The sequence below is a fragment of the Rhizomucor pusillus genome (genome assembly GCF_041956525.1).
Source record: "Rhizomucor pusillus strain CBS 183.67 unplaced genomic scaffold VTP01scaffold_3, whole genome shotgun sequence".
Classification (NCBI taxonomy): Eukaryota; Fungi; Mucoromycota; class Mucoromycetes; order Mucorales; family Lichtheimiaceae; genus Rhizomucor; species Rhizomucor pusillus.
Window position 1 is genome coordinate 1,302,716 of NW_027192145.1, and position 18,255 is coordinate 1,320,970.

The window sequence follows — 18,255 nt, forward strand, 5'->3', positions numbered from 1 at the left end:
AACGGAATGTTTAATATTCACCATAGGGTGCTTATTTCCTTAGCTGCTTTCCCTCCTTTCAGTCATGCTTTATGGTCAACTAGCCTTGCACTACTTTCTAAATAGGTGTATCACGCGTGCATGGAACATACTGGCGATATTTGGGCATTCATGTCGTATCTCATCACTTCCTTTATGCGAGGTGCAGACGTCAGATTCTGGGAGCAGATATAGCAGCTCCCTATTGCGACACTTATCTATACATCTATGCGAATGCGAGAACGAAATCGTTGTAGTCACTTGGCTTTAAACTGTCAGCAGCTCTAGTGGTTCTGGTCGTCAGTGCCTCCTTCTCCAAGAACCAACTGCGCTTGACATTGCTCTTGACTACCGACCAGAACTGCTCAATAGGGTTGAGCTCAGGAGAATAAGATGGGAGATAGGGATGCCGGTAACCACGGGACGTGATGTACTTAGCTATGTCGTTAGACGTATGGATGGGAGCATTATCCATTACGAGGTAATGGCCCTTCATGTGCGGATACCGGTCCATCTCATCCACTGTGGCCTTCAAGAAGCTTAGGTAATGACCTGTTACTGTCCCTGTGCTTATAAGCCCACCACAGCCTCCTCGCTTTCTCTTCTTGGCTGGCGGCCGAAGCAGTCTCAGGCTGCAGTTAATTAGACCTGAGGCAGAGATCGTGCCAAAATGGTGGTTGTCTGCGCTCGTGTTTTGGGCACCGTGACTATTGCAGGCGAACCTTTCTTTGATCAGGCCATACTGCGCTTCACGTTGACACGGAAGGCAGACTCATCTAGAAAGACACAATTAATCCTAAAGTCCAAATCGGTTTCCTCCCATTTGCGACTCAGTCAAGACGCTCCTGAATCTTGGCCCCCGCTGTTCCTGTCTACAGGCTGAAACCGGGTTAAGCGACAGGTTGCACTGCGTCCTCACGAAGTCATAAACGGTACTCTTAGAGACTTTGAGCCCTTCGAACCTCTGAAGCAATCGTTCCATCAACTGTTCCAAGACCGCTGAAGGATTCTCGTCAACATACTCCAGAATGACCCTCTTTATTCTTCACCGAGGATACGCGGGCGGCCATTCTTCTTAACGCTTCTCGAAGATGCTATCAGGATCCTCATACTGCTTGGCTCATCTTTGAGCCGTGTGAACGTGGATATACAACTGTTTTGCGGCAGCTGATGTACTCAGACATTTCCCAAACAACAGTTTGAAGAACCTGACCTTATCCTGGTCCGTATAGAGCGTGTACGCTCGCTTGACGGATGCTTCTCTCATGAGAATGTCCACATCCTTCTTTGCAACTCCGGTCTGCATGGTATCTGATCCATGAATGCTCTCGCAAGGAAGATTGCGCAAATACTGCGTGTATGAACTTCGCGTTTCAAACGCATACTGCTCTTCGTCGACGACATAGTCCATGGGCTCAGGTCTGCCGTATTCGTCGACAGCATTGCCTTGCCCATCTTCATTAAAAACTGGATGCCAATCTCGTAATCTGAAATTTCAATCGTACGATGTGGCAGGAAGGAGGAAAGTTGGGCTAAAAATGTTTACATGCTTTATATACTCTTGGAGGTGCTAAGCTTTGTACGACAATATCTCCGGAAGACGCGACATCCACACTTGGGAGAATGCGAAATCGGTTTCCATTGGATGACGAATTTAATTTATGGAAATCGTGTTCAATGGTGGAGGTGGTACAACGATCCACTGGTAGAAGACTTAAATCTTTGCTTCTTATTCCACTAAAAGCTCCTACCCAAAGTTTCACGTCTTGTCAAAATATCTCTCATTGACATTTAGCGGAAATAACAAATTCATACTCGGATTCTACTTCTTCCACATTGGTTGCTAGACCTGGAGCACGCGACAGCGTGGTTGTGTTGCAGTGGTAGTAGGGAGGGGCAGATAGGTCTGTGAGACCTCTGTTTATTGCGTTAGATAATTGAACAAGGAACTTGTTGCAGCCGTGGCCACTTTTCTAGTTCAGTAAGGTCAAGTAGTGATACAACAATTGCTAAGGGGAAGTAAAAGAAGAAGAGAAAACTGGTTCTTGAACGACAGATTATCGGCGTGGTGGTGATCCACTGACAGATACGACACTATACGGTCCACAGGAATTGTATGCTTGTGATATGTCCAGAAATATTCTCGAATTGATTCCATGATTTCTGCAATGTTATTCTCGTGTGAACATCTATCCATATGCTTCTTCTTTGTATGTTTTTCGATTTGTTATATGCTCCTGTCGGTTGCGCCACAGACTTTGCATTTATGTGTATGGAGTTCATGTTTGGAACGCAGGAACTTTGCGAAGGCAATGTGTATGCTTACTTCCCCGGTCGTTGCTCTGTCTAGTGACGAGTGCGAGAACCGGCTTCCCACTAGATGTTCGATGAGCATACGCAGGCTTTCCATGGCTTGGATTGCATGGATAACGGAAGAGTTGGGTCCCCTTCGCACCATTTACATATCAACCACGCTGGAGTTTGTGCATATTTGATATAAGCAGCATGACTTGGTGCAGCTGCATATCTGAATTGTCTTCATCGCTGTCGTATTGACCCTTCTGTTCCCGGTCATAACATCATCGTCGCTGTCTTTACATTCCGCCAGCATCTCTAGAAATGACTCTAGGAGATAGCCTAGTTCATAATGGAGTTAGTACTATGCAAAGAAATGCCTTGATAACTAGGCATGCAATAAGGAGAAAATTTAAGATAGGCAGCAAGATGCCGAGCGGCAGTGTTGCGGTCGTGGGACTTTCCCTAGATTTAGTAAGGTCATCTAGTGATTCAGTTGCTAATTAGAGAGGAAGAAAAATGAATAAAGGTTGGCATAACGTAGAATGGCGTTAAATTGGTTCAATCCTTTATTAGTTAAGATGTGGAGGGTACGTATATATATTTTTTAGCTACTGCAGATGTACGTAATATCATAGATATGTCTTAAGTGTCGATGCTTCGATGGAAGCTTGCTGTTAATGCCAACTATATCTCTTCATGCTAACTGCAGATACCGTGTTTATGCCGGCTACATGATGAATCTGATGCTGACTGCTGTAACAAGCAGTTGCTTACAGCAAGCTTACCTGAAAAGCAGCCAGAAGAGCTACAAGGAGAGCAATCCGAAAATGGTACGATATATTAAATATTTATGCGCTTAGTACATGGTATTCTCTGGAGACATCTTCATATTTTTCGGCCAAAGTCTCATCGAAGTTGGCTTCAAGCTGCTGTATAAGTCTTTGAAGTTCTTTGTATTTTGCAATTGCAGGTTCTTGATTAAAGCCTCTTTTTTCGTTCTTGATCTGTCAGTTTGTAACATTCTGGGTCCCTGGTGCGGAACACGAATGGTGACAACATAGCAGACAGATTTGTACCGGCTTGCCAGACGCTATTGTTCTTGATTAAGTTCTTTCAAGTCTAGTCTTTCCCAGAACCGACGTACTTCACGTAAATGGTTCGCGTGTCCACTTGGTGACTCAGTTGACGGGTGGCTTCTTCTCTTGACAATTTCTTCATGGCTTTGCTTGCAAATGCGCGCCGCAGTGCCTATAGAGTGCCGTGAGCTACAATAAACTCCACACAATCAAAATTCTGATGACATTTCTGTGCACCTTCCACAAATACGTGCTTACTGGTCAACCTTGCTTTTATAAACATTAATTTCACGGTCAGTGCTGCGTAAATAGAATTAGCAGTTAGAACTGTGATAGTGTCGATGTAGTCTAACATTGGCTGTGATACTTGCCTATCTTGTGATGCGAATACCGGATTATTTTTGGCCTTTTTTTTTTTTTTTGTACAAGCAGTATATTGGAATCCGATCGGAACCATTGTTCAAAGTTTTCCACGAACACACCTTGAGATATGGCTAAAGCAATCAACATGTTGGATGAAGCGGTGTAGGTGGCATCCGTGATGGAACTTGTAATAGTCTTGATCTCAGGAGGCGCATCCTATCCTGTACTATTCCTGCACCGGCGTATAGACCATGCACGAGCAAGATGCATTCCTTGCCACGTTTGCGGAGAGAACTACTTGTAAACTTTGAGGTTTGAGTGCAAATCGGCAAATGAGGGTCAGTCTTGATCATATGGCTCGAACCACTGCACAACAAAGGCACACATATGCTAGAAAAAGAAATTGGCAGGTGTGAGTCTCAAATTTGATCTGGCCTGAATATATCCGAACTTGAGCGTACTTACTGAATACAGTATGGTGAGTCATTCTTGATAGGAACACTTGGCCCAAGAGATTAATCGAAGAGAATTTTTGAATAAAATCGCTGACGACTTCTTTCGGGTGCGACCACGTCTTTTAACGTAGGCGGATCTTAAGACCGGACCATAGATGTATTATTATGGGTGTGGACATTTCCAGCTAGCAAGATCAACTAGCGATATAGTTACTAATGGAAATAGAAGAGAGAAATCAAATATGAACTCTGATTATGAATCTGGTTGTTCTTTATTCGATATCCAACCTTCTCCTCAGCTTTGGCTTATTTCAACCATGATACCTCAATGGAGACATTTGATTAAATCCGCCACAACAACTTAAATTTGCTCGATATACAGAGACTGCTCTTGAAACTGCGGCAAGCATGAAACGATTGTCAGAATGAAGATGATATCTGTTGGCAGCGTCAAAATGACAGAATGCATATGCATATTCATTATTTCGAGTATGTTGCGAAAGCAAGAGTGAGACTTTGTCCACAAGTTTTGTCTTATTATCTATTCTAAAGCAGCCTTTGTACGCTGCTTGCTCAAGCGCGTCAGGAAAATGGCAGTTCCAGGAGGCGATATATTGAACGGCAAAATTCAAACTATTCGGTTAAATGGTTTATGCCAGAGGAGGATCATCATGGCCTGCACATTGTTTCCCGAATTCATATGCCGTTCTCCCCTTTCAGGTTCTTTTGCTCTGCTTTCACTTAACAAACAATGGCTCCTCCAGACCCCATCGCACCACACAGTGCGCCAATCGCAGCGTACATGAGCGCTCATTCAGGTACATAACATAAGACGTAATTTATACCAGCGAACTTGAACGACTAAACTGTTCTTTCACGTTCAGCTACTAACTTGGCATATGTACGATACTTTGCTGGACAAGACTCTGCTCGGTCAGCGACTTTCCAGAGCATCAATTCACGCGGCTTTACAGTGAAGTACACCCTGTCCGACGGCACAGAAGGGGAGGCTTTTATCGACTTCGCCACGCCGTTAACGAGACGCGAGGAAATTCGGCCTGTGCTTGAGGCAATGGCAAAAGAAGCTGAAGATGCATTGGGATTGGTATGAGCCAACTATGCTGCTGATATGTCATATGAGAATGCTTAATGGGGGTTCCTCTAGCCAAGTTCTCTCGCTGGTCCGCCGCCCTTGGCGGCTATCGCAAGAGCTGCCTATGCGAGCGCTACAAGCGTCTACACTCCGCCTGAGTCTCCTGTAGCTCTCGATGTCTTTTACGCTGTGCCGATCTCAGAGCAACTACGCGTTGGACTATTGTTTGGGACTGTTGCCGTCATTGGGTACGGTTCCCGTTCCTCACTTCCATCTATTCTCAGGGACAAGGCAGGTCTGCAGTCTGCTGCACGCACCGTTTTCAGGGCCTTAGTTGCTATCCATGTTTTGGAAGGTTTCCTGGCGCTGGCAACATGCTTGCGACGTCGTTGGTATAGTCCTTTGAATGTCCTAAAGTGGACAGCAAGTACTACGGTATTTGGCGTGTTTTCTTTCAAATTACTCAAAAAGCATGCGCGTCAAGTCAGCGGTGAAGAAGCAGCGTAATACATATATTATTTCCTAAGTTTATAAATACATATTTATTATTGAGTTCCTTTGGACGTTCTGAACGAGATATTGTCGTCTGCCATTATTCTGCATGTTATGAGGAAGAAATAGCTGGTGTAAATAATTGATAACTCTGCCTATGTTTACATAGTGAGCTCCCCAAGGTCTGCCGACAATGGCAAACAGGGGATACATTGCCAGACGTCTTCTTCCATACTCTGATTTCAAGTCCAAACCATAAAAGAAACGTATATTTTAGCATGGATCTACTTTATATTTATAATTTATAACAACATTACTTTTATTGTGGCATATAGCCGGATGCAAGCTGTGTATAGTATTTCATCCTTGCCCATAATATCCTAGATATTAGGATACTTGAAATACTTAACAGCTTGTGCGTAATACATTCTACTCTGATAGTCATTAATCAATTTCTCGAAGCCTTATGATATCGGTTTCAATACGATTGTATAACCTGGCAAGAAGTCTGTAGTTTATCATATCAGCAACTGCATTTTCAAATCGAAAAAAGACCAGCAAAAACGGCGATGCATTTCAAGGTATGTAAACATCGAGAGGTATCTGGGAAAGAAAGATGGAGTAAAAAATACATAATGTTGAAAGGAGATATATGAGAAAAAGATTGATACATGATACAATCCAGAGAGAAAAAAGAGACAGGGAGGTTGTAGAGGACCATTCTAGGAGGATTTTTCAGTAACTGTCGCTATATCAGGACTTCCTTCCCAGTACAGTTGCATTTCCCGGATCTGTCTCGAGCTGGAGGCATCCAAGTCATCAAGGCCCCATAAAATATCCTTGACACGTTCTTGTACTTCGCCTTTTTCCAAAACAACAGCATCGTCGTCATCTTTTTCTTCCAGGAACTTGTTTATCCGCCGAATATCTTTTCGCACTTCATGTACGGTTTTGGCGATGGATCGTAGTCGAGAATTCAGCTCCTGCACTTGGCGCTTATTAACATACATGATTTCTTTGAGCTCCTCGAGCGATTCCGTCATTGCAGAAGTTTCCATGTTCAGTTTGCGCAGAGCTGGTAGGGGGTTCTCATAAGCGTAAGCTTGATCATTTAACGTTGCCTTTATCGATGCGAATAGACCTTCCAGCTCCTTTATCGCTTCATTGGACATCCAGATGACATCTTTTCTAATAGAACTATCGACGTTGCGGAGATATGTCGTTTGTCGCTCCCGATCACGCGACTTTGTTTCAACAAGGCTGGCTACAGAGGTAATGACCAGTTCCAATGGAGGTGCATACTTGGTACCGCCGCTGCCTCCGACCCGTAAAGTCTCATCTGCAAGTAGGGTGTTGAACAACCGCTTGTGCAATGTCTTGGTCTCCCAAACTGCCGAATTCAATTCCTCCAGCTGTCTTTTCAGCATTTCAAAAGGGTCGTCGTCTTCCGTATCTAAGGATGACCACGTCGAGGAGAAAGAGCTTCGGCGGCTGCGTCCGTATGCGCTTGTGGACGTACTCATGGCTGTGGACCACTGTTGGATAGGCGACAAAATAGGGCTCGTCTGGCTTGAAAAGGGATCCGCTCCTCTAGGCAACCTGCTTGTGTCATCCAACTCCATCTTGCTAGCATCGTTCACAAGTCTTTGCAACTCGACTGGTGTATGTGGAGCTTGTCGACCATATGGTCCCTCGCACAGTGAACTTGATAGACTCCGGTTCATTGCCATAGAAGCGAGTTTGCTGTTGCCCATTGACCTAGCTGGTGGCGACAATGGAGGTCCACTTGTGGCTGAATGAAGCTCTGCAGCCAGCGATGAGCCTATTGGTGTCTCCATAAAGTAGCCCTTTCCCAGGAGTTCTTCTTCTAAGGATTGGCTGACGGCAAAGGCATCGTCCTCAAACAAGGTCTCCGACAAATGCGTTTCAGAAGCCATTCTATTGCAACAAAGACTGATGCGTGCGGAAAGGTGGGGGATTTGGTAGGGAAGAGACGAAAACAAACTACTGGCGGAAAAGCCCTAAAGAGCTGAACTGTAAAGTGTCTGTTCAGGAGAGAGAAGAGTGAGAGTTGCGGGCTTCTCTTTGCAATTCTACTTTGCGGGGCGAGAATCGAAGCGCATTGCCTCTTTCTGAAGACCTCCTCGTTCCCGCTGCAATGGTAGTCGCACGTGGTCATAACTTGGGCTACTCTCTAAAACACTTCAAAACAACTGCCATTAAGGGTGTATATTAAATAGGCTCTTATAAAAATTGCGTGCCCAGAGGTTCTGAAGTAGATTTTACATGGAAATAGCCTAGGATAGATATTGCTGAGCATTCCATATTGCACTTGTTTTATGCAAGTCGCACGAGCTCACAATCATGCAATCTCAAGCTTCGCTGCTGAATTGTGCTTTGCTACGTTTGTTGGTTCAACTTGTTTATTGACAAAACAAGCCGGAAGTGAATGTCGAGAAAGGTAAGGTGTAATTTACAAGATGAAAAGTGTCTATTAATGTACGACCTGGATACCAACGCTCTTTGCTACGCCAATGATGCTACCACAGATGCTTTCCAGAGAGAGATGCTGCAAATTCGTATCCTTTTGCTTCAACTTCGCGATTTCGTATACATGTTTAAGGCTAACTTTGCCAACTATCTCGGACCCTGGCTTGCTAGCGCCCTTCTCGATACCGGCTGCTCGTTTCAACAGAAAAGTGGTTGGCGGTGATTTTGTGATAAACGTAAAGGTGCGATCGGGTTTAATGGTAATGACGGTAGGAATGGGTGTTTCGGGTACAATGTGCTTGGTTTTGTCGTTGAACTGCTTGCAAAAATCCATAGATTTTACACCACGCGCACCAAGTGCAGGACCGACCGGTGGTGACGGTGATGCCTTTCCAGCCGCTACTAGAATGCGGACAAGTACTTCTGCCGCTTGAGGCTTCTTTGACATTTGTAAAGTTCAACGGTGGAAACTGCTCCTGGTCTCTATAGTGGCTTGTTGTGAACGACGAGCAATCGTGGTTGCTGTCAGCCTCTTTCGATTACAGCAACCAATGAAACAGGGTTGCTCATCTGGCTTCTTTTGGAATGCCATCCTGGGATCGACCCGCACTAAGGATACGAATCCGGTTTACCTTGCCAATCCCAATATCTTATCGACTCATCAGCCGCCGTATTTCCTGGGACCTCCTAAAGCTCAATCAATTGAGCTTGTGTCATTCAGAGTAGCTAGCTTTTGTCTGTCCAACGTCGTGCAACTGTTGTCAATACACTGGTCTTATCCCGTCTGTGGCATGATCTCTGTCTTACTAGGGCCCAAAGTTGTTCCCGGCCAGAACTTACAAGTTCTTAGTAAAGTGGATATTTTCTATTGCCGCATATGCATGTTTCTCAATGCGATACGCGGAAATCAAATGAAGACTTTGCTCTTCTTAAAGAAAAAAGCGCCAATCAGTCGCCTTTCGCATCTCTTTCCACGTCATGGTTTTATGCAATGTATCTGAAATTATAAGCAAGTACCATTTTCATAAACAATGGAGATATCTGCATGTATATGTGATTGACGTATCGAAATCAGCCCTTGCCAAAGAAGCTGAAGCATTACTGGAGCTTTGTGAGCGTCCCACAGAGATATTGTCCTTTCTTCAAAGACTACTATCCAAGACGGACAGCCTAAATCCAGATACACAAGTCTTTTTGCTTGATGCAGACGCATTGTATAATATCGGTAATTGTGCTTACGAATTCAACGTAGAAAGCGACAGCTGACTCTTTTTAGGCATAAATCTCTGGAACAAAAGTGTAGAGCTTGGTAGCTTTGAAGCAGATATGAATCTTACGTGGCAGGAAACTATTGCGACTGGTAAATTGAGCCTGGCTTGCAGCGCGATAGGAGGCTTGCATATTTCTGACGCTATATTAGTAAAGCAAATATCTTTCAAATTGACAAGTGCCTCAATTCATGGCGAGAGCCTCGGTATTTGCTCCGCTCAAGGTAGCATGAATTTTATACTGGTGAAGCATCCATGCTAGACTGATATCTTGAATAGCTCAAAGACAAATTACTGAAATGTCATTAGTACTTGGAAAAGCTTGGATAGGTAAGCACAAGAATGTACAATCATCTGATTGATTGCAGGAATAACTCGTATGAAGCCTGCAAGAACTATGGACTCGCAGAAGCTATGTTACAAGAAGCCGAGACTGTAAGCAGCCATATGCTCTACTCTGCCCGCCATCGTTAACCATGACCAATACATTTAGAGATTTGCTATAATATCTGATTCATTGCCTCAGAATGCTCTCGATGAGATGATTATCCTCAAAAACAGACTGCATCTAACCCGTGCTGAACTGGTAAGTGTAAATAAATAGCATCCACCTGAAAGCAAAAAAATATTCATTGTGATCAAAAGGCTGCACACCAGTCCAAATGGGATTTGGCCAGAAGCTTCCTTGATAACTTTATGGAAATTAATGGTAACAATGAACAAGCATAAATCTGTCGACACATAATTAACACTCACGCCTTTCAGATCAAATTATTCGATCGCAGGTATCATCCACTAAGTGGCTTGACAAGTCTTCACTAAGCTTTTATTGATACTTACGTAGGAGATCAATAATCATTTGGTATTGCTGTATACCTGTATAGCACAGGGAATAATGCAAACGAAAAACGCCGATGCTTCTCTTTGCTGTCTTGCTGAGACCATTCCTAATTTGGACCTTGCGACTGTATCCGTCCAGCACAAGGTAGGCGTTAACGTATTGCAAAGATATTAATATTGGTAAACTGATATCTATCTCTACAGTTCGCCTTCATGTCCTCCCTTTGTGAGTAAAAACATTGCTCCACGCAAACTTACCGCTCACGCATAGAGCTATTAGCAACTATGTTGCAGCGGTCTACAGAGCCTTTGACAGAAAACAATCAGAGTAGACTTTTACATGTTATAGAGAACCTGTATGAGGGCTTCTCAACTGTAAGTGGGATTTAACGTGAAAAATTAGCATAAGCGAGTAGTATTTAGCTTCAGAAATGTGTTTAGAAAGGTGACGAATATTACCTTTTCAAGCTTTCAATATTATGCAAGGGTTCGTCTATGGCAAGATCTAATTGCTCGCAGGCTGAAAATGGTATCTGAATGTAGAGGACAATTTACACCCTGATCCTTGATCCTGACTCCTTGTAGTCTATTTTCAGCTAGTAGAGGATCATAGTCTTGATCTACAAGCGATGACAACGAGGTACCGCAAAGTCTCAAATCGTTTGTTCTCATAATAACAATGTTGTCGCAGTCTGGTTAGAGCATGTCGTATGCTCACGAGAAAGATCAGGCAAGTTCCACACATAAAATTTATCTTACACCTTGTAGTTAAACCATAAATCAGTATCGGCAGCATTATTGGAGGAATTGACTTGGCTATGCAAAGATTGGGAGGTCCAGTACCCTGTGAAGAGTCCAGCAATCACGCCTTTCCGTTGCAGCTCTATCTTGTCACACTACAGGTCCTTGCATCAGGAACAGACCAAGATCTTCCGTTAGCTGATTTAAATGCAAAGCTGAGCAAGACTATGGATTGTTAGTTACAGCAAAAAGGAGACGTGACTGATCTAGTAACGAATGTGCCATTATTCAGCTCTTTTCCTCTACAAGTCTCGCATCCAGACTGACGATTTGTTAGCTTGCCAGATGGTTTGTTCATACACTCGAGTGCAAAATGGCGGTATGACTGATGCAGACTTCTTTTGTAGATGTTGTGGAAAATTGGCGACCAACATTTCAAAGTATGAAGATAGAACCGTTCACACTTTATGATCTGTCTAAAATGGTAGACAATTACCATTTGCTACAGAACAGAAATTATGATATTGCGGCTGTCTGGTACAAGCATACTCGTTCGCTCTGTATGACCATTTTCAAAGGAAGCAGTAACGAGATGATACTTGCCAGGCAAGTCATCTTTTAATAAGTTTTCCGTGATGATCTGAAAGTTAAAGCTTCTGTAGGAAACTGACAAGGTGCTACGTTGCATCGAAAGAATGGAAGTCAGCATGGGAATGCATGCAGGAGTCGATGGAAGATAATGCCCATAATGCAAGCCGTATCCAAGCGGCTGATTATTTACTCTTGCTTTGTGCTTGTATACATTGCAACGCTCCTGTCGACAGTAAGATCGTATGTGCATCAACATTGACCGATAATGTAAACATTTTACTTTGTTCTAGAACTCGAGAACACATTATTTAGTATGTTTTCAGCACCAGATTTTTCATTTACTATGCTGATGATAGTTGCTGACGCCGCTGCCGAGGTGGGACGATACGGTTATAATGACTAATCATGTGATGTTAACCTAGAACGATTTCTCGTTGCTGTAGAGTGAACAGTGCAATATCCTATGCAAAATAGGATTGTTTGCGTTGAAGACTTACAAGGAAGTTAAAAGAAAAGCTGACAAGGCAACATTGTTTGCAATAACAATGAATATCATACGGTATGTCGCATTTAGAATATGTCTTCTCACCGTAATCAATGATGCTCGTTTGTCACTCCAAAATAGCAAACTGGTTCGAACCTATCTTCGGATTAGAGTAGAAGGGTATGGCTAACGTCTTTCAGATATTATGGGCTTATGTTAGTTCGTGTTGTTAACATTCGCTCAGCGAGGATAACATAAGCAAGGATGTGTGCAGGGTATTGAATCAAGGTCTGGTGTATTTTACATTTTGAAGCGATTTGCTAATAAGATGCTGCATACAACACAGTTTACAATATCATATGCGACATTTTGAAGCATTGGGAGGATGGCTCGAAAAATGCTATCATGCATGATGTAGAATGGCTTCTGAGCACAGGTAACATGGATTTGCCAAAAAAGGTTTCTAATCTCACATTGAAAACCAATGGTTCATCACTTTAGCATGGAATCTTGGACTGCAATGCAGTGAAAGCGGACCATATACGACTAGCAGAGAATATCTGGTCTTGTCATGCAAGGTATCTAATTGATGAAGATGATATTGTACTTTTTAGCGCTAATGGTACGCAATCTTTGCTGAGTAGATTATGCAACAGCAGAGTCATTTCCAACAAGAGGATGATACCGTGACAGAACGTTGCAGCTTTGGTTCATTTGTTGAAATTGTCATCAATCACCTTTCTGGGACGGCCAATGTACGTGTTATCTCACTGTTTAACCTGGTAATACACATTGACTCTATTCCTATAGCAAAGTGACTATGAAGAAGCTCTTCATACCGCACAGAAATTATTACTTTCGCGGCGCGAAGCACCGTTGAATGAGCTACTGCGAATATTTATTATCGAGGCGTGCGTGCAGCTGGGACAATGTGAAAATGCCGCCAGGTTCTTACAGGTTTGTGCCCATCGGTATACTGTAAAATTCCATCTAAAACAAAAAGACCTCCAGGAATTTTCTGTATCTGATCAACTGAACATGTGTGGCCGGACGCTGAGCATCGTGGAAAGAATGGCAGGTAAAGACGAGAAGTACTTTGCAAGGACTGAAGCTCAGGATACTGAGCATTCCAATACATCAGGATCAATATTAAATAACCGTCGTTGTACTTTGAAAAGTAAGGAATATGTAGTCATGGCATGATTGAAATACCCATGCATTAACTATTGCGTAGCTGCCATTACTGTCTTTGAGGTAGCTCCATTTTGTAATTTGCAGAAATGTCCCAATGGTGCTTACAGTTAATGCAAAGGTCGTAATATCGTGCTACCACGACGTGAAAAACGAACCGTCAAAGGCAGATACAGAAAAATATGCTCAATGGACGAGACTTTACATTTCAACTTCGATGGTTTGGAACAAGGCCACAACGATGGAGTGCATCAAAAGAGCTTTCAGCTTTGCGTCGCATAACAGCGTATGTTTGGATTGTTCTGTTACACTGTTTTACGTAGAAACTCATCAGGTCGCTGGTAGCATTACCCATTCAACGAGCTGTATTACATGACTGTTGTTGCTTGGAATGAGGGCATTGCATGCTTCAAGTAAGCAACGATCAGTAATACCGCAAAATCTAATGAATGTATGCTAAATTTTGTATTTACGCAGCAGGAACGACAGAGATGCCGGATGCCTGTGGTGCCAGCTAGCATTTTCCGCGCTGCCTCTATTCAAAGAGCAAAGGCATATTGCCTCCCTAAAGAGAAAGGTTCGAGAACTCTTGAGCAGACGAAATCGAAAACTCTATTAATCCTATGGGTCCCGAAAAGATGATCCAGGCATATACTATACTCGCAGGAGAAAAGCCAAATTGTTGATTGGATGGGTTCTTACATGTATTTTATGCAAGGGTTATCCCACAATATTATAAATAACCCCTTTCCCTTGTAATTTCTTCACAATATCGAATACAGCTTTTCCAAAATGATCATGAGCCGTTTGCGTTTGAATTCCAAGACCTTGCCGAAGGAGGTCTATCCATTAGTTTTCATTGTAGGTTCTGGAGTTACAGGTCAGTACAAACCCATTTATATGCAAAGATCCAAATTGTAACAGTGTCAAAGGTGCGATCGGCGCCGCCGTCCATAAGCTTACAACGGACAAGCACTTGCGCACCCATCGCAGCAGCTCTTAGGATAATAGTCGTGCTGATATCTGCTAGTATTTGATCATTTGCTAATGTCTATGTCTTGTATGAAAATGCGTTGTGAATATTGCTTCCTGTTTAAATTTGTAAAGAGGGCGAAGCCTGGTGACATGGGGGGGTTACGTTGTGGTTGACTCAAAAAATGAACGATTTCTGCCTTGGCTTCCATTGGCGGGCTAAACGTTTCTTTTTTCTCTGTTACTCATCATCCTTTCACCCAGACGGGAAAAAATCCATGTCACGACAAGGATCATCGCATGACGAATATGAATTTATAGAGAAGATAGGCGATGGATCGTTTGGCCAAGTGTATAAAGCAAGGAACAAGACCACCCATCAAGTTGTGAGTCTATTATGCTGAAATAGAGACGATCGTATTGTATAACCTTAAAATATATTTGTGTTGTAGGTGGCCGTAAAGACCGTAAAACATAAATACGGCAAGAGTCTGGAGGACACGTCAGACTACAAACTGCGAGAGTACCGGGCGCTTCGTTCCCTGGAATGGCATCCCAACATTGTCCAGCTTCACAAGAGTTTCGTCGCTTCACCGGACGAGTTACATCTTGTCATGGAGTATGTCAATGGCGGCAACCTGTGCGATTTTATAAACGAACGGCGAACGCTGCAAAAGCCAATAGAGCACTGCGAAGTGCGACGTATGCTGTAGGTTTCTCAGACTTTGCGACAACCGGCCTGAACCGAAAGCAGCGTTTACTCAATGTAATATACGTTAGACGACAACTTTTGGAAGCATTGGCACACATCCATCGGCACGGCATTTTTCACCGTGATTTGAAGCCAGAGAACATTCTGATCTCACGTCCTGACTTTATCGGTGGCATGCCCATTATCAAACTAGGTGATTTCGGACTCGCTCGATCCATCTACAGCCAAGGTCCTTACACGGAATACGTCAGCACGCGATGGTGAGGATGAACATAGTTTTTATTTTTAAAGAAGCAGCACCACGTTGCTAATCCCTGTCGGATCTTGCTTACTTCCAGGTACCGAGCTCCTGAAGTGCTTTTGCGATACAAATCTTATTCATATCCTGTGGATCTGTGGGCCGTGGGTGCCATCTTTGCGGAGCTAATCACGACTACTCCCCTCTTCCCAGGAAGTTCCGAGATAGACCAGCTGTACCGGATTTGTTCAGTGCTGGGAAGTCCCGGAACCAGCAAATTGTTTAACCGAAAGACGAGCATGAAACCAGAGCGAAGATGCAGTCCAGGTTTTGCAAGGAAAGCTGCAGCTATCGCTGCTGCCACTGCTGAGCAGCGAGTGCATGCCGCGGGAGAACCTGATAACGAGTGGAAAGAAGGGGTCAAACTAGCTCAGAGAATCGGGTTCATGTTTCCTCAGGTGAGTTTTGATTGGTGTTCACAAGGTTCCCCGCACCAAATTAATCACTCGTGTGGGTCTTACAGTTAGCACCCAAACCTCTGTCTACTGTTGTACCAAACGCATCCGCGCCCATGCTGGATTTGCTTCGCCAGTTCCTGTATTACGATCCTGCTCGTCGCATGAAGGCTGACAAGGCACTGCTGCATCCATTTATCGTGGATGAGCCTGTATGTCACAAACATGGAGCACGACTTCGACACGACAGCATACACCGTGACGGAAAGAAATTGCGCACGAATTACAACAGCAGCGCCGTTCTGGTCAATGAAAAGGATATAGCAGCCGTGGATTTGCTGGCAGCTCCAGCAACACCGCTGCAAATATGCCCAGTGTGGGATTATGATCGGCCTGGATATATCCAGCTAGCAAATGCAAATGCACAGCTTAGTGCTGATGAAAAGGACGATGATTTCCAAGGAACCAATGCTACATCAAGAATGACTGCAAGCAGTATACCCAGTAAAGATCGTTTTCTATCTACTGCAACTACCGGTACCATCACTACAACTTCCGCCCCATTCAGTCTGGATACCATTGCACATTACGGCAAACAATTAACTACCTGGCAATTACCATCAGATACCTTGCAAAAACCATACAAGACACCTATAGATACCAAGGAGATACGTCACAGCAACGAAGTTATGCAAACGTTAAAATTTCATCACAAGGAAAGACGGCCACGCGACGGGTTTGTACGAACGCATGCGTCGTCGTCCTCTTCTCACAATGAAGAAACTTCGAGCGATTGCAACAGCCGAGTAAATAGCTGGCCTTGGCTCAAGGTTCTGTAGTTAACCACCAACCCCACCTGTAATGATTGCTTTTATATTCGCACAGACGAGAAGGATAAAAACAAACATCATGATTCCGATTCGAAACCTGACGTTATGATTCGAGAAGAATTCCTCGAGTACAGCACGTTCTTCTTTTCAACGTTGCAAATATACACCCTTGGAAAAGGGACAATGGTCCACCACCGTAAAATAACCGCCACTTGCTACCAGATACTTTCAAATAAACAACGTTCCATGCAAGAAAAGTTGCACCAGACTCAAGTGGCGGTCCGTAACCAAGAAAGTTTGCTTCGGGACGCCAAAGATGAAATGGACATTTGTCTCGAAGAACTAGAGAGGATGGACGCATTGCTTCGCAGTGAAGTGTGGGTGACTGCCGAGGAACACGAAGTGATCACCGATTACAGCATGTTTATTGAAGCACACTTTTGTAAATCACGGTTGCTACTGACGGAAATTATGAATAAACTCAACCATTTGACGCACAAGGCCCGCATTCAAGCTGAGCAGTTGAAGCAGTTGGATGATCTACTTGACAAGCTAGACAGCCAAGGGAACTCGCTCACCCCAAAGAGGTATCAATGGCTGGATATCAATCGATATGAAACAGCAGCAAGGTATATTAAATTCAATTGACACAAATATACACGATATATGCAACGTTCATTTCAGTAGTAATCTTTTTCTGTTTTCCTTTGCAGTGCATCACCACCGCTGAAAGGATCCTCCTCCTGTTCCTCTTCTTCCGTCTCTTCGGTCGTCGCCGCGCCGTTTCCGCTGTCGTTCTTCGTCTTTTCTCAAAAAGATCAAAGCAAGTCGAACAAACACGGCGAAAAGATCCATGAAAAGATGTAATGCGTGGCCAGGAATGTCCAAGATGCCTGAACTGGCTCGCTCTATAATCCTTTGCGTATCGTACACGACTGTAAATCCGTTCTCTTGTTAGCCCCCGGATTGAATTTGCTATTGCCGTTCCTCTTACCAAATCCACTAAACGCAATCAATCCCATATATAATTCCGCAGAAAACATTGCGTCCGAGCGTATAAACAGAATATTTGCTAAAGATGACCAAAGCAGAATGCCAAGCAAACTTGCAGCGAGTCCACCGACGTAGAGCATGCTTCGGCGATTTGCCAGCATTGCGCTCACTGAGAATCCGAGAAAGATAAACATGGTTGCTGCCAGTGCCGAGAATAGCAAATTTCCCGAGGGGTCCCAATACATGTACACGGAAATCAATGTGGAAAGAGACATGCCACTGAACAGTGCATAAGTCTAGATACAGGTATATTGATATTTTCATCAGTTGTCAATCAATCCTTCAATCAACAATGAAATTTCTATTAACAAGTGCTCATACCCCAAGCAACACCCAACGCCAGATACTCGATCTATCCAGATGCCTAATACCGAGGGCGCTGCCTAAGACGATGCCAGTTTCGACAGTTCCTCCACTTGTCGCCAGCATACCCGGTGTCTCTGCTATTGAGCCATACGCAGCCAAGCCCAGCATGGCCGCCAGGACAAGGTACACGTATACAAGGTGGCGCTGTACTGGTCTGCTGATTTCATTGTGTGTTGAAAAGTATTGTTCTCGCTTTCTTGATGGATCGCTCATTGTCGCATAGATTTGA

The 18,255-nt window shown here is 43.8% G+C and overlaps 9 protein-coding genes across 9 annotated transcripts; 4 read left to right on the plus strand and 5 right to left on the minus strand.

Moving 5' to 3' along the window:
• Positions 1–244: 244 nt before the first annotated feature.
• On the minus strand, positions 245–2,215 carry VTP01DRAFT_6732 (uncharacterized protein; the record flags this gene model as incomplete). The annotated part of the gene is made up of 6 exons (XM_069385666.1): positions 245–740; positions 849–1,017; positions 1,077–1,185; positions 1,232–1,505; positions 1,834–1,986; positions 2,058–2,215. 6 exons carry the CDS (start codon positions 2,213–2,215, stop codon positions 245–247), a joined length of 1,359 nt encoding a protein of 452 aa, XP_069243105.1.
• Positions 2,216–3,164: 949 nt separating this feature from the next.
• VTP01DRAFT_6733 (uncharacterized protein) lies at positions 3,165–4,108 on the minus strand (the record flags this gene model as incomplete). The annotated part of the gene is made up of 5 exons (XM_069385667.1): positions 3,165–3,303; positions 3,461–3,564; positions 3,637–3,763; positions 3,875–3,939; positions 3,983–4,108. 5 exons carry the CDS (start codon positions 4,106–4,108, stop codon positions 3,165–3,167), a joined length of 561 nt encoding a protein of 186 aa, XP_069243106.1.
• Positions 4,109–4,961: 853 nt separating this feature from the next.
• On the plus strand, positions 4,962–5,810 carry VTP01DRAFT_6734 (uncharacterized protein; the record flags this gene model as incomplete). Its single annotated transcript, XM_069385668.1, has 3 exons — positions 4,962–5,028; positions 5,095–5,315; positions 5,376–5,810. 3 exons carry the CDS (start codon positions 4,962–4,964, stop codon positions 5,808–5,810), a joined length of 723 nt encoding a protein of 240 aa, XP_069243107.1.
• Positions 5,811–6,517: 707 nt separating this feature from the next.
• VTP01DRAFT_6735 (uncharacterized protein) lies at positions 6,518–7,732 on the minus strand (the record flags this gene model as incomplete). The annotated part of the gene is made up of 1 exon (XM_069385669.1): positions 6,518–7,732. The coding sequence occupies one exon, from the start codon at positions 7,730–7,732 to the stop codon at positions 6,518–6,520; it is 1,215 nt and encodes a 404-aa protein (XP_069243108.1).
• A 557-nt stretch (positions 7,733–8,289) lies between these two features.
• Positions 8,290–8,733, minus strand: VTP01DRAFT_6736 (mitochondrial 54S ribosomal protein uL11m; the record flags this gene model as incomplete). The annotated part of the gene is made up of 1 exon (XM_069385670.1): positions 8,290–8,733. One exon carries the CDS (start codon positions 8,731–8,733, stop codon positions 8,290–8,292), a length of 444 nt encoding a protein of 147 aa, XP_069243109.1.
• Positions 8,734–8,836: 103 nt separating this feature from the next.
• On the plus strand, positions 8,837–14,019 carry VTP01DRAFT_6737 (uncharacterized protein; the record flags this gene model as incomplete). Its single annotated transcript, XM_069385671.1, has 31 exons — positions 8,837–9,134; positions 9,373–9,510; positions 9,562–9,645; positions 9,706–9,777; positions 9,833–9,883; positions 9,939–9,988; positions 10,047–10,139; positions 10,199–10,262; positions 10,319–10,338; positions 10,398–10,538; positions 10,598–10,619; positions 10,674–10,768; positions 10,835–10,922; positions 10,979–11,033; positions 11,178–11,368; positions 11,427–11,482; positions 11,542–11,574; positions 11,643–11,740; positions 11,797–11,957; positions 12,016–12,101; positions 12,169–12,284; positions 12,454–12,497; positions 12,556–12,645; positions 12,711–12,787; positions 12,854–12,964; positions 13,020–13,166; positions 13,221–13,386; positions 13,444–13,463; positions 13,522–13,686; positions 13,746–13,813; positions 13,878–14,019. 31 exons carry the CDS (start codon positions 8,837–8,839, stop codon positions 14,017–14,019), a joined length of 3,042 nt encoding a protein of 1,013 aa, XP_069243110.1.
• A 631-nt stretch (positions 14,020–14,650) lies between these two features.
• Positions 14,651–16,616, plus strand: VTP01DRAFT_6738 (uncharacterized protein; the record flags this gene model as incomplete). The annotated part of the gene is made up of 5 exons (XM_069385672.1): positions 14,651–14,758; positions 14,825–15,081; positions 15,153–15,344; positions 15,423–15,780; positions 15,846–16,616. The coding sequence occupies 5 exons, from the start codon at positions 14,651–14,653 to the stop codon at positions 16,614–16,616; spliced, it is 1,686 nt and encodes a 561-aa protein (XP_069243111.1).
• A 174-nt stretch (positions 16,617–16,790) lies between these two features.
• VTP01DRAFT_6739 (uncharacterized protein) lies at positions 16,791–17,255 on the plus strand (the record flags this gene model as incomplete). Its single annotated transcript, XM_069385673.1, has 1 exon — positions 16,791–17,255. One exon carries the CDS (start codon positions 16,791–16,793, stop codon positions 17,253–17,255), a length of 465 nt encoding a protein of 154 aa, XP_069243112.1.
• A 69-nt stretch (positions 17,256–17,324) lies between these two features.
• Positions 17,325–18,239, minus strand: VTP01DRAFT_6740 (uncharacterized protein; the record flags this gene model as incomplete). The annotated part of the gene is made up of 3 exons (XM_069385675.1): positions 17,325–17,542; positions 17,602–17,896; positions 17,982–18,239. The coding sequence occupies 3 exons, from the start codon at positions 18,237–18,239 to the stop codon at positions 17,325–17,327; spliced, it is 771 nt and encodes a 256-aa protein (XP_069243113.1).
• Positions 18,240–18,255: the final 16 nt, after the last annotated feature.